The sequence below is a fragment of the Erpetoichthys calabaricus genome, chromosome 11 (assembly GCF_900747795.2).
Source record: "Erpetoichthys calabaricus chromosome 11, fErpCal1.3, whole genome shotgun sequence".
In the NCBI taxonomy this organism is placed as follows: Eukaryota; Metazoa; Chordata; class Cladistia; order Polypteriformes; family Polypteridae; genus Erpetoichthys; species Erpetoichthys calabaricus.
Window position 1 is genome coordinate 74,982,097 of NC_041404.2, and position 15,221 is coordinate 74,997,317.

General features: G+C 37.0%; 1 protein-coding gene across 4 annotated transcripts in view; it reads left to right on the forward strand.

Moving 5' to 3' along the window:
• LOC114661328 (voltage-dependent L-type calcium channel subunit alpha-1D-like) overlaps positions 1 to 15,221 on the forward strand; it is a 232,888-nt gene that overhangs the window by 198,974 nt on the left and 18,693 nt on the right. For all 4 annotated transcript variants that reach the window (XM_051933786.1, XM_051933787.1, XM_051933788.1 and 1 more), the window contains exon 40: positions 4,427 to 4,557. In XM_051933786.1, the coding sequence (XP_051789746.1) occupies positions 4,427 to 4,557 (131 nt within the window). The remainder of the gene's footprint in view (positions 1 to 4,426; positions 4,558 to 15,221) is intronic.

The window sequence follows — 15,221 nt, forward strand, 5'->3', positions numbered from 1 at the left end:
TGTGTTACCTGATTTGATTAGACATTTTGTTCATCAGACAAATCTGTATGCAGCACAGTTTATTGAGAAAAATCCCAATTTACCTTCACATTCCCGTGTTCGTGCTTGGTTTGACACTGATGAAAACGAAATGAAAAAATTCATTGGGATTTTGATGTTGATGGGAATAATCAGAAAACCAGATATTGAGATGTACTGGTCTACAGATCCTATGTATGCAACACCTATTTTTGCAGCTGTCATGACACGTAACCGATTCTCTTTGCTGCTGAAATTCTTTCATTTGAATGACAACAGAAACGAGCCAGATAAGAAAGATCCAAACCGCGACCACTTGTTCAAGCTACGTCCTTTGATTGATCATTTATTTGAAGCATTTCAGTTGCCCTACATGCCAGGACCGTCAGTTGCAGTTGATGAAAGTTTATTGTCGTGGAAGGGCCGCTTACAGTTTCGACAGTATCTACCATTGAAAAGGGCACGGTTTGGTATCAAGATGTTTTGCTTAGCTGAGAATTCAGGTTACATTTATAGATTTCGTGTATACACTGGCAACTTGCACAACATTTAGTGGTCAATACTGCTTGAATAAATGTAAAAAATGTAAAAAAAATGTAAAAAAGTAAAAAAACAAAAATTGTTCAGATTTCGCCTGGCTTGGGGAATATTTAGGGAGTTGGCGGTTAAAGGGTTAAGCCTTAAAATACCCATCCCACATGCTTTAAACACATGTAAACTTATAAAACACACTTTGTTAACACATATGATATGTGGATGTCGGGCTAAGGATATGAGTAACATCTCACTATTATAAAACATTTTAACTTCACGCAAGACAAGACAGTGAGACAGGAAAATTGATGATGTACAGGCTTTTAAATTATTGACACGCAGAGCGACAAGCAGCACAAAGCCAGCACAAAGTCCACTTCTCCTTAGCGTTCATTCAGCTCCCCACCCCCTTGACAATGCGAAGTTGCAGGAGCGTACTGCGCCTCCGGGGAGGGGGGTTTGAGCGAACATGCGTTCAGCCCTCACACCCCCCCACACACACACTCCTCCTCCTCCTTCCGAAACGCGCAGAGCGACAAGCAGGCATTTTGGCAGAAGCAGCACAAAGTCCATTTCTGCTCAGCGTGAGTTCAGCTGCCCCCCTTCACAAAGCGAGTGCAGACACATTGACGTCTGATCGCTGCGTGCAGTGTTGGTCTGCGGTGTTTAAGAATGCAGAAAGTGTTTAAGAGCATAGGAAGTGTTTATAAGAGCGTGGGAAAGGTTAACAAGAGAGTGAGAAAGGTTTATAAGAGTGTGGGAAGGGTTTATAAAGCCTTAAAATATGTATAAATAATAAAATAAATATAGGTCGCTACTTCGCGGATTTTCACCTATCGCGGGGGGCTCTGGAATGTAACCCCCGCGATAGGTGAGGGATTACTGTATATGTATATGTACATTGTACTAATGTTTTCATAGTGTAAATTTTTATGGGAAGATTATTATTTTGTGAAGGAGTTGCACACCGAATCTCATTTTACTGTGCACAGTGACAATAAAGGAATTCAATTCAATTCATTTCAAAGAACACCTTCAAGCAGAGCTTAACAGTGGTTGAAAAAAGCAAGTTTCTGCTGTGAAGATGAGTGCTGCTGGTTTGACAGGGAGAGTGGCAGTAAGAAAGCCATTCCTCAGAGAACAAAATAGGGCCTTGAAATATCAACTGGGGACTACTGCAGACTGGACAAAGTCTCCCCTTCACAGTAGAAACTGTGACTTGATTTTTTTCGACCACAGTAAAGCTTTGCTTGAAGCTTTTGTGCTGTGAAGTGCGCCTATCACACAAGCTGGTGACCCTCAGAAACTTATCTTCTGATTGGGTCATGACTTTGGTTCTGCCAGATCTCTTCCTGTCAGAGTTTCTTCCAGTTTCCAATTGCTTTGGATTGTGTAGAACACCAATGTACTCACTGACACTTTTTTTTTGCAATTTCTCTTAATGAAAGGCCTACACTTCTAAAGGAATGCTTTGTCTCATTTCATTTGTTAATTGCCATTTTTGTTGCCATTATCACTGGAAATTACAACTTTCTACAGTGTAGTATTGTCCAAGTAGTATTTCAGAGGTGTAGTAACACATTCTGTTCCAACTCTGCTTTAAGACAGAGGGTTTTTAAGTAATCAGTAGAGGTTTGGACACCTGTGCAATTTGTTTACTTTTACTTGCAAGGTTTAATTTACTTTAATTGCTTCAGAACATCTGTAGGTTGTAACCTTTTAGTTGTTCCCTGAAGAATGCCCATTTATAATATTCTGATATTTTCCTTTTTTCAGTTTTTGCTAACCTAAACTTTAAATTTAAACCTCTGGCAGTTTACTGGTTACCTTTTTACCATTTTAGGTCATTCAAATGACACTTTTGAAGCCAAAATGTCACTTTTTTAAATTTGAAGAAAAACAGGAAAAACTGAGGTGTTCTAAAAAGTTTGACTTGTAGTGTATTTGTTTATTTCAATTTGTCTGAAATATTACTCCATACTTCATGTAAGTTACCCTACTCAATAAATGGGAAGTCATCACTCACATAAGTAGACCCAGAAAAGTTAGAATTATTGTTTTTCTGCTTATTTGTTCCTTGTCTTCTACCTCTTCATTTATCCCTCTTACTGTGTTAGTAAAGGTGTCAGTTTTCTTTTATTTCTGGCCTCTTTGGTGTTATTCTGGGTGAAGAGTGGTGCCACAAGGGCATCACCTATCACAATTACATGTGTAATACTAGAAGGTGCTACACCAGCATTTAACCCAACACGTAGACACTGTCAACACATTTTTAAAAGCAGCAAGAAGTTGTTTAAGTTCTTCTCTTTAAATAAATAGTGCCCAAAGCATCTCCACCACAATAAACAAATAAACACAATAATATTTAATTCTTGAAATCTCTCCTCCACACCTCCCAGCAAGCTCTGTCCTCTACCTCTCAACTCCAGCTTACTTGCTGGGTTTCCAACAGTTCTTTAAATAGTCCTTGACACAGGTCAGATGGAGAATTAAAGTTCTTTATCAGCCCGGAAGTACTTCAGAGCTCCCGTCCACGTGACTTGGTAGTACTTCCGGGCTATGAATGAGGCTTGCCTCCTCCAGTCCTCTCACACCTCCTCAAGGCGGCACCCATGGTACCCAACAGGGCTGAGAAACTGAACTCCAAGTCCCAAGATGCCCTGCGGGAATCTGGGGCACCGTTACACTCCAGGGGAGCTGCCACCTAGTGTTTTGCAGGAGGCAGTGTCCTTGAAAACTGCCTTCCCCCATCCTTCTATCATAGGGGCGTCTCTTACACATGCAATTCATTTACAATGTACTGCAGGTTATAAAACATTCAGAACACCAATAAACTTGCACAAAGAATAGAAATAATAGTGAAATTCAAAAATGATTTTTTTAAAAATTGCTGCTTGTGTGAGTAGTGTAAGGACACAAAAGTTGGCATTGCAGTCTTACAGACCCAGAAGCCCAGTCAAACCGGCCACTATCTATATAGAGTTTATATATTCATCTATTTTTTTTTCTCTTTGGCTATTCCAGTTTTTTCACATCTCAAAGATGTTAACATTTTGTTAATTGGTAACTGTTTGATGCTTCCATGACATGCATTCTCTCTTTATCCTTATACAGTATTGTATATTGAACTAAGTGCATTAGGAATACAAAATTAATATTTGCATGTTTTAATGTAATAGAATATCTAATTTGTTAGTGGGTGTGCATTAGTTGCTTCATAAAATATCAGAGTAAATACTGACAGTCATACTTACACAGGTGCTTTGTATACTTAAAGAAGGAAGAGCTTTCATGTGGTGAAGATCGTAAAGTTTCTTACTCTGTTCTGTTTTTTTTTAACAACTTGTTACTATAAACTTTTTAAAATGATTGTGTGTACTTCTGAACAAGAATATGTTGTCACACAAATGAGACATACTCAGATAAAGGTTTGGGGCAGCCACCTGTATAATCTGGTATCCTGGCTGCAAAGTCGATTTTATGAAATAAACAGCACTGATGTGCATACAATTGAGTCCAAGACAAGACTGAGGAATTAGGAAAAGGGGCAGGGTTTTAAAGGGGAAGACAGGAAGTGAGGTCATAAGGATCAGGGTCGTGTTCGTTCTCCATTGGTCCGAGCCCAGACATGACGTCAGAGGGGCCGGAGCCAGTAAGGTCTCCTTCCATTGGCTCGGTCCCGGACATGATGTCACGAGAGCCAGGTGGAATCTCCCGGGGATGGTCTGTAGGCAAGAGAGAAAAAGAGTCAGTGTACTCTGCCACCTCCCGGCATGTGTCAGAACTGCCGTCACTCAAGCCCTTTAGCTGCCTCCCATGCGCACGTGTGTGACAATGTGTACTATTAAAACTGTTTTTTTATGTCATATTTCAGAGGAAGAAGTCACAGTGGGTAAATTCTATGCCACATTCCTCATCCAGGATTACTTCAGAAAGTTTCGAAAAAGAAAGGAGAAAGGTATGCTGGGTAGTGAACCTGAACCCAGCAATTCATCTGCATTGCAGGTTTGTAAAAAGACATTGTTAAAAGAATGGCAATGTTTGAAAAAATGATTGTGTTCTTCCTTTACATCAGATTCACCATAACAGGAAGTTTACTAACTATGAATAAACTGAATGTCACTAACCTGATATATATATACAGTTTCAGGTGGCTGTGATCCAAATAACATTTTCATAGATTTTGCTTTAATGGCTTAAAGCTCCATAAATTGTTGGCTAATAAACTTTTATTCGTGCCCTTATTACACTCATGTAATAACTAATATGCAGTCAACATCATATGTTGCTAATAATTAATGAGCAGTTGGCCAGTGTCAATTATGGAAGCTCAACATGTGTGGATTTTGATAGAAGTGTGCTGTGGCGATGCAGTAGTCTGGGTGAAACAGGCTTAGTTATCTGAGTACAAGTAGTTTAATGTCAATTAAATTATTTCTCAGAAGTACATTTTCTACATTTCCTACTGTACCCAACACATAATAGGGTTATTTTGAACAAGAAAAAAAAGAAACTTGTATTTTGGGATTCCATTTATGCACGACTTACATTGCAAAATGTGTTCTATGGCATATAGTTTATCACATCTTCTGATTTTTCTGGTTATTTTCTAAGCTATAAGAAACCCTTTTGCAGCAATAAAATTTGGAGACATTAAATAAACTTTTCAATGCAGCGTGCCTACTGCTTTTATGCACTGAAAATGCTTATAGCCTAAAATATATTTAATGTGGGACTCTTGTGATGGTGGATAGCATGTCTGAACAATAATTGACGTAGATACCTAGAGCCTACAGAAGTGGGTCTTCAAAAATTGAAGGTGGTATGTAATAATCTTTGTGATATAAAGAAGTAGCTGCATTTGTTCTTTCATCAGAAAATGTAAGATTTTTGTGAAAATTGTAGTTTGAATTATAGCTATATCATGCATTTCCAGTTTCTTAATCATTGGTTTAATTGAACAGTCATTACAGAATCAAACTGGTTTCATTAAAGGCAGGCATCAACTGGTAAATTTCTGACAAGTACTTTATGTTCTATATAACCCATTCATCATCTTACCTCCCAGGTTTGGCATTTCTAGATGTAGAAAAAGCTTCAATATAATTTAAGTATCTGTTTACTATATTGTGCAAATTTTGTGTTGAATCCAATATCTGTGGTTAGATCAAGTTTCTGTACTATAGTCCAGAAGCTTTCTTTTGTGTTAACTGTACAAGTTTTGACTGCTTCATGCTAGAGCCTGCAATCAGACTAGGGTTTCCACTATTGCAAATTTTCTTTCCCCTGCCTAGCCTTTTGCAGCAACAACTGGAAAAAAGGAATTACAAGGAAAGGAAAGGAACAAAGTGGAACAAAAAGTATCTCTTTATATAGATGGTGTGGTTTTCTTCACTGCCACTACAAACTTATCATTGCCAATTGAACTAAATCTACTAGGTGGATTTTACAGGATCTCTGGGTATAAAAGTAATTTGAGTAAAAGCTTGCTCATTCCAGTCTCTTACATGCCAATAGTATACTATAGCACTTTTTGCTGTTTGTCTCATTATATTTTAGGCATTTTGGAGTAACATTTTGGAGTAACATTTGAGAAAAACTTTACAGGGTTTTAATTTTCTTTTACAAGTTATTTTTTTTACAATCATGCTATACATTAGCCTGAAATGGGACACTGTGTTCTTAAGTGGAGCATTTTTTACAAATGAAAAAAAATACTGTGCCTGTTCTTGAGGATTAAAATGAGGGGAACAGGAACATTTCAATTTACAGAATACATCTACTTTGTAGCAGCAAAGTTTTCACTTTCAGAAAACATAGATTCCCCATTTCTAAGGTATTTTGTACCCTGCCTTTGTAGTTTTTGATGGTGCTGAGTGCCTGTTCATTCTCGCTTTTTTTAAGTAGCTCGCTGTCTTTAAAAGGTCCACTTGCTGTTGCTGCACTAGATGGAATTCAAAAATAACTTTGTAGGCTCTCCATGTTTATAGGCTCTCATGCACCTTAGCTCTAAAGTTGCTCATTTATAGTACATGGTAGAATGCCAGCTCATACTGTGGGTGACTCATCTTTAAGCTGAAGTAGCTTGTCAGTGCTGTTAAAAGTAATCAATGTTACCACATTTTATTCTTGACACTGTTTTTCATTAAGTAAGAATATGTTCCTGTTTACATTTCTGTTCAGAGAAAAAGGCATTAGTGAAGTTCTCATGTAAGTAAGGAAATAAAATAGCAGGAAACCATATACATGTTTAAACTGTGCATCACAGTGAAAAATAAGAGATGTATAGCATTAGCAATGTGTTATGATATGGCTCCACAAAAAGCAGACCCGAACCTTCACTGGCCAACACAGGGTAGGCTCACTTCAACAACAACAACATTTATTTATATAGCACATTTTCATATAACTATGTAGCTCAAAGTGCTACAAGATGTCAAACAGAAAGTTACATGTGAAAAGAAAAACAAATATTATTAGGCAATAATGTTAAAGAATAAGTAACAAAACGAGGTAAGGTCAGATGAATGGGAGGATAGAAAAAAAAACTCCAGTTAGGCTGGAGAAGAAAACAAAATCTGCAGGGGTGTTAAGGCCAAAAGATCACTCAGCCCCCACTGGCTATTCTACCTAACTTAAATGTTCCTAAATCAAACCTCTTAGTTTCATGCCTCACATAATAGGATTTGATGAAGTTGGTCTTGTGGAGAGCTGACACACCCGCCTTCATTCCATCACCTCATGGTGCTACATTGTGCCTTGATCAGGTGGTAGTGGTGCAGATCGTCACCACAGAAGAACCAGAAGAGACAGCAGAGAATAGTGGGGATTGGTACAGAGACCAGCTTACTCTAGAAATCTACCTACAGGCTACAGCCTAAATATGCCCCATAGTGGGCAGTTGTCTTTAAAAGTTCAGAAAGATGGTGAGTTCCAAAATATACAAAAAGTGTGATGAAACCATAAAAACTGTTTTTTAAAGATAATCGCTAACTGTATTCTTTAGAAATTGAGAGCTTATTTACAAAAATAGCAGTCAAAATGCTCAGAATAGCAAAAAGAATGCAACTAAAAAGGCAATCCAAAGGCAAACAAGTCCCAATATGTAATTTGTTAGGAAAAATACAAAGACAGAGCAGAAATAATTAGAAAAGCCAGAAAAAACATACAAAAAACAAAATACTATTAACTCTTTCACATTTGAATGCACCACTGCTGACACCTTTCCTCTGGGCCACTTATCAATCCAGAGGGAGGACCCAGCAGCAGTGATATCAGCAAGGCTAGATTAAGACCCCCACCTGGGGATACTAATTTAGAATTTTGATTGACAACTTATTTGTCTAAATCTTGATGAAAAAATTTACCCTCAGTCTGGGCTCAACAAGCCCAAAGCCAAGAACAGATTGTGACTAGTAATTGTGTGTAACATGGTACCCATAAACACAAGGGCTTATGCCTACAGAAAATCCAACATAGCATTGAATATACCTTTCCATGCAAAGGAAAATAATAAAGTAGAAGAAAAGTAAACAGTAAAAGATAAATTTTGGCATACAAATCTTATCACAACTCAGTAGTTTAGCTTACCATTGTGTGCATCTTACAATGCTACTTAACTAAAGCCATTGATACACTGTCATCTTAATATTTAGCTAGCAAACAGCTCACTGTAGATAAAAGTAAAACTGCACCAAGGCTGATGTATGGTATGGCTAGGTTGAACCACAGATTCTCATGTTCAGCCCAGAAGGCCCCCTGTGGCTGCAGATTTTTGTCCCAACCAAGTTAGCTTTTTAATTGGTCTCCTACTATAGTTAAGCAAGCCGTTATATAGTCTCTATATTTAAAATCAATCCAGAAATTACAAGCTGTTTATTGTAAATTTTTACAGTACAATGGGTGGCAACAGCCCACTGGCGTGCTTCCTGTCTGGACACCTGCAGTGTTGTAGCTTTGGTGAGCAGCCCTGTTGGAGTTCTCAGGTGCAGCTAGGGGGAGCTGCTGGAGGCAGACTTTCCTTTCACTGAGAGGTTCTGCCTGACCCGGGAGGGCTTTCTGGATGCAATGTGATGGTGCCTATAAGTATTCCCGAATCTGGTATAAAAGAAGCTGCTATGCTTCACTTGGGGTCAGAGTCGGGTGGTCGGACAAAGTTCACCTGGGTGGAGTGGTGAAGGGAAGAGTCTTATTGCTGAAACAGTGGAATACTTTAAGGCATTTGTACCAGTAAATCTTCTTATTGGAGTCTGAACCTGACTCTGTGCAGTTGTGTCTGGGGTTTGGGGTGCTGCAACGCCCCTTAGTGGTTCACAAGTGTTAGAGAAATATTGAATCATTATAATGTGCAGATAATGCAGCCATGAGATTGTTTTTACTGTAACGTAAATTGTTTACTCTAGTTTTACAGAGTGATGCTTACATAATTCCTTTTCTCTTACATTCATTTCATACGAGACTTTTTAATTTAATTTTTCATTTTTTTATACATTTTTTGGTTAACTTACCTCTAGCAGCATTAGACATGAACTGGTGTATAATTGACCTTAGTATGCATCCCTCCTGGTGTTTGACTAACTTGTATGGGGGGTCGGTCTGTCTGTCTGTCTGTCTGTCTGTCTGTCTGTCTGTCCGTCCGTCCGTCCTTCCGTCCAACCTTAATCATGTTTTTGGGATGTGGGATAAAAAAACTGGAATACCTAGAACAAAAAGACATGGAAAGAAAATACCAATCAATACAGCTTTCTTAAACTTTAATTTACTTTTTAAAACTTTTTGCTTTTAAACTTTTTAGGACCCACTGGTCAGAATATTATGTGGTTAGGTTTAAAGGCTTAGTATTGAATCATGGGCTGTGCACAGAAAGCAAACCTGTGGATGGCCATGTTCATTAATTCATACTCTCTTTCTAAAATAATTACTAGTATATTTTGAGTACATGTTAGTCTTTCTTAAGTCTTACAGGGATTTTAAGTAATTCAGAATAATTAGTATTGACATAATCAATGAAGAAATAAAAATCTACAGATAATGAAATAAATATTAATGCAGACGACTACTGATTTAGATCTGGTAATAATGGTAAACATTCGATGATGACAGAAACAGGAGAAAAAGCTGGTGAACACTTCATATTTGGCGATACTTCTGAATTAATTTGACTTAAAATTAAATAAAGGTGATCTGATATTTACCTTGGTTCTGAAGTGAATCTTATTAAAAAACACAAAAATTGTTCATTCTTTAGGTCTTCCCACAGCATTCACTGATTTTCTTGTAAAAAGTATTTAGACTTTTTTTAGATTATTAGCTTTATTAAAGTTATAAATTTGACTCAAATGGCCAGTCAGAGAGAAGATAATTAGGTATACGTTTGAAGGGGCCATTCTCATAAAATATTGTTTGCACTATTAATCTGCAGTGGAAGACCTGGGTTTGAGGAATAAATTGCATCTCAATCAAAATATATTTCTGAACACCTCAAAATTTAGTCAAATTTTCACAAACCTTCTACTAAAGACATTAGCCATCATTGGTCTGTATACAGTAACATAATTATGTACATTTTTAAAATTCATTTGTTTGAGAAGCAGAAAAATTTTGCTAATCGTCCCAGGGGTGTTTTTTCAATTAAACAAAACTATAAGAGAAAGCAGTACATTGCATCAGGTAGTGACTATGGATCTGTTTTGCTAATGTCAGTGTCTATCATGAGAAAAATGATGAAACAATGCTGTACTTTGGATGATAACTAGAAAGAAACCACTGCTACCCAAAAAGAACAGTGATACCTGTCTCACATTTGTCACTGAGCAGCTGAATTATCCATGAGACTATTGGAGGAGTGCTCTTTAAACTAATAAGGAAAATGTTGATCTTACTGGCATGAATGAAAACTGTAACTTTTGATATATAAAGCTAAAAGTGTGTTTGTCTTATATGCAAATCCACATCATTGAACCTATCTCTGCATACCTTTGCACAGATATGCCATTTGCACAGGGAAATACCACAGGTGATGTGTAATTATGACATTTTCCCTCCTGGGGAAACTTTATATAGTGACTGCACATGCTCTTTATTCAGTAAGTGGCCATTGGGTGCAACTTTATGAATTGACAAAGGTATGTAAACTTTCTTCCAAAAATGTGTTTAGTCAGTGAAATTTTGATTTGGTGCCAAATTCTTTTCCCTGAGGATTTATTTATTGATTGCACCTACTATATATAGGATACTCCTACTAGTGATGAATAGGAAGCACTACATTCTAACAGAAGCAGTTACGAAGCATAGTGTTGCAATGTGTTTTACTTCGGGTTTGTAGTGTATGTTTCTGTGGGTTTTTTCTGTGCACTCCACTTTCTGTGTAAATTCCAGATATGTGCATGTTTGTATTATTGGGGACTTTACAGGTGTGTTCATAAATTTGTGTCATTGTTGTCATGCCTTTGTGTTACTTTAAATTTGGAGCCATCTTCTCACATTTTCTTGTTGTCCTGTGGCAAACGTCATGAGGTGATTGCCCTTGGTATTGTAATTGTGTTTCTTATATGTCAAAATGATGCACAAGAATGTAGCTCAACTTGGGATTTTGTCAGTACTAAATTCATGATGTAATTTTTATATTAGGTTAAATAATTTTTGTCATCATTTGATTAAGCTTTTGATTCATGATTTGCTTTCTCACCTTGTTTGAAACAATTTGTACCTTTCCTCCAGACCAATTTAAGATTGATTAACAATTACTGAAAATATTTCAGAGTAGTTATTGCTGGCTAAGGAGGTGCCACCAGTTCGTATATTTTAATACAAAGATAAAGAATGTTAAGTCAGTGTGTTCAATAAAAATAGGGCATAAACTCCTAGCAACACTGAGTGTGTGATGGACTAAACCTATCACCAAGTTCACTATACAATTTTTTCTGAGTAGCCAATAGTTTACCCTTCAGGTTTATATTTAATGGAAAGAATAAAAATAGATTACAGTCTTTACATTGTTTTGATTTTAAATTCATTTCAAAACACTTCTTAAAAATTGCCGAATGTTTTTCTTTTTTCTTCTTAGTGGGGCTGTGTAGCAGTGAGTAGATGGAGCATAATGGCCAAATGTGGGTGTATCAAGGATTTAGACATTTTGTCTGCAGCCACATTTAAATTAAAGGGGGTAGAAAATCAAATCTTAATTTTTGTTTACACCAGCTGTTTAAATTGTGCTGGCAACTAAACTGAAAGTTTTCATTTTAGTGTTAGTAAAAAGTGATTAAAGTTTTTGAATAGGATTTTTTTTTTATTTTTACTGTATTAAATTCTGAAGCCCGCTATGATTCAAAGTGTATATTCTAGTTGGGGAGCCAGGTATAAAGCCAGGCGAGTTCAAAGCAGCAGGGAAGGTAGATAAAAAGACTATTGTACATGTGTCAATAGTTTTCACTACTACATTTGTTTAAGGATTACATTTTTATTTTTGTATAAATAAGTTAAGCAATTTGGTTTAGAGGAGTGAAAGTTATTTACATTATCCACTGCCCTACCACAGCACGGTGGCGCAGTGGTAGCGCTGCTGCCTCACAGTAAGCAGACCTGGGTTTGCTTCCTGGGTCCTCCCAGCATGGAGTTTGCATGTTCTCCCCGAGTCTGTGTGGGTTTCCTCCCACAGTCCAAAAACATGCAGGTTAGGTGCATTGGCGAACCTAAATTGTCCCTAGTGTGTGCTTGGTGTGTGGGTGTGTGTGTGTGCCCTGCAGTGGGCTGGTGCCCTGCCCGGGATTTGTTCCTGCCTTGCAACCTGTGTTGGCTGGAATTGGCTCTAGCAGACCTTCGTGACCCTGTGTTAGGATATAGCGAGTTGGAAAATGTCTGACGGACTGATTGCCCTACCATAATATCCATCCATTATCCAACCTGCTATATCCTAACTACAGGCACACACTAGGGACAATTTAGAATCGCCAATGCACCTAACCTGCATGTCTTTGGACTGTGGGAGGAAACCGGAGTACCTGGAGGAAACCCACACAGACACTGGGAGAACATGCAAACTCCACACAGGGAAGACCTGGGAAGTGAACCCGGGTCTCCTAACTGCGAGGCGGCAGCACTACCCACTGCGCCACCATGCCGCCCCCTACCATGATAACTACAACTTAATTTGTGTTTTTTATTTAATCAGATTCTAGTTATCTATTTTTAGAATTTATCTGAAAAGCCTTCTTTTGTTTTCCTCTAGGGTAGTATTGGAGTTAGTGGTGTCAGCTTCAATGGGAAGTGCTCAGTTCAAGTGCACTGCAGAGTCAGTTTCTTCCACTTTTGAAGAGAGCTTCAGTTTTAACTTGACTTGAGTATCAACATAAATTACAAAGGACCGTGTTCATCTTTCACTGTCATATTGTCAATTGCACAATGGAGTTATTAATCGCCCCATACCCTTGATTCATAATCTTAATTGTGATTAATACATGTCAGCAATATTAAAGCTGAAGAGCTGCTAAATTCATCATGACAGTTTAATGCTCAGCTTGTTGATTTCAGACTTTAATTAAATCAGTTTCTGCAGTCGAAAATTGTATGTACAATAACTGTGATACACTCCCATTCAGATAATTGTTGTTAATCATCTTGTTAGCAAGTAACAGCTGTTTATTTATAAAGCTGCTGACCATGGCAGAAGAGTTGAAAGCAGTTCTACTATTTGATATGTGATGAACAAATCTGATATATTTCAAGACATTTAATTGGTCTGAGGCAGTCAGACACATTTTCTTCACAATATTTGCCTCAAGGAAATAAGCTTTTCTTTATCTATTGCAATTCGGAAAAAAAAAAATTCTATTAATATTAAAAATCAGATATAGGACTAGTGTAGTAAAATTGATTCTTTAAATGTATAAATTGGCATGAGGCCACGTTTCGTTCTTGGCTTATATGACATTACTCAGATCCTGGCAAGATGTTGTAATGTGCAAGCAATAGAGTTTTTGAGCAAGTGTGATCATGGAAGTGTTAACAGAATTTAAGCAAACATGTATGCCTTTTTAATAAAGGCTGAAATTGCTTACATCACTATACAGTAATATTTATGTCTTAAAATAAAATGCATTGGAATTCAATTGTGCAATTTTGTGCAATGTATTATTACTCTTTTATGTGACTAAAGCTAAATTTGAAATCAAATCCTTATAGGCAAAAAATGTGTTGACCTGTTACACTTTATAAGAAAAACCTTTGACTTAAATCATTCCACTTAAAACATGTTTTGTTTTGGAAATGAGTTTCAAGTATCTCTGCAATTTCTCCTCCAAGATTGACAAAACTTAGTTTATTCACATGACGCACATTAGTACATCATCTGAATTTAGTTAGTCCCTGTGACATGAGCTTTTTATATTCAATATATAGAATTTTGCCATTAAAATTCTTGTGGCTACATAGATGTGTGTTGCTATGAGATACATACACACGATTATTATGCTATTTCTTAAATAAATAGTTACACTTTCATAGTCAGTGGAACTGGCTGAATACTAATCAGTTCTCAGATACTGTTAAAAGTCAATGTTAATCAGTCACAGGGAAAAGTATCCAGTGGTACTTTGCTTTACACTTCCTATTTTGTTTTATTTTAAGTGCATTAAGCTTCTCTTTATATAGTCACAGTATATTGTTGCAGTTCATGCACTGGTATAATTTGACCTAAGAAAGCAAAACAAGAGTGGAGTTAATGAGCACTGCTGCTGTACTTGACAGGTAATATCAGCTGATATGACCTTTTTTTAGCTTTTATTACATCACCTCATTTTTCCACTTTTATTACATCAGTTTGTGAATTCTAATTTCAGTACAAATTGGCATTAAAGGCCTCCTGTCAGCTTGGGTTGAAGAGATCATCCTGGTCTGTACTGTGCCAGAATTCTTGACTTTAATTTGCTAATGCTTACAAATATTATGTTTCATATTAGGCTCCTTAATTGTTGTAAGACTGTAAAAACTAAAATGAATTCAGACACCCAACTTGAATGAGAAAAGAGCATTTGTAACTATCTTGTATGACCTCTTTTCTGAAAATGCCTCTATGATAATATGTAAGAATTTTTTGCTTGGGAAATTTTAATGTAAAAAATGCAAATATTATGGGAACACAATTGCACTTATTTTTTAAGATTTGATGGAGTAACATTCCCAAATCCACATTGGCTGACAAAATGGAGAATGACATACACACGTTTCTGCAAGTGAAGTACAGTGAATGTTTTGATTACTAACTTTAATCCTCTAGCATGGACAGTGCACAAGGAGAACTAAGGTAAGGTTTAGGAATATCTGAAGGCAGAGGTAATACTCATGCCACACAGGTAAAGATGAGAACCGTTCTGCCTGAGTGCTCATTCATTTCTTGGGTGTTCCTGCACTTGCTGACTAGGGAAGTCTTGAAGCCATGCTGGTATGAATACATGGAAGGTAAAGCTATTTCTTTGTAGCTGGGATTTTCACAATGGCACATTTGCTGTAAAAACCCTGCTTATCTGAACTTGAATAATGTGCTACTGAGAGATAAACACAGCTTCAACTAGTTGTGCCTCAGTGTAACAAAATAACATTGCATACAGTATCTTGTTCAGGAATATATGGTTGCATTCAACCAGGACTTATTTTTAGATAGAGGATATAATTTT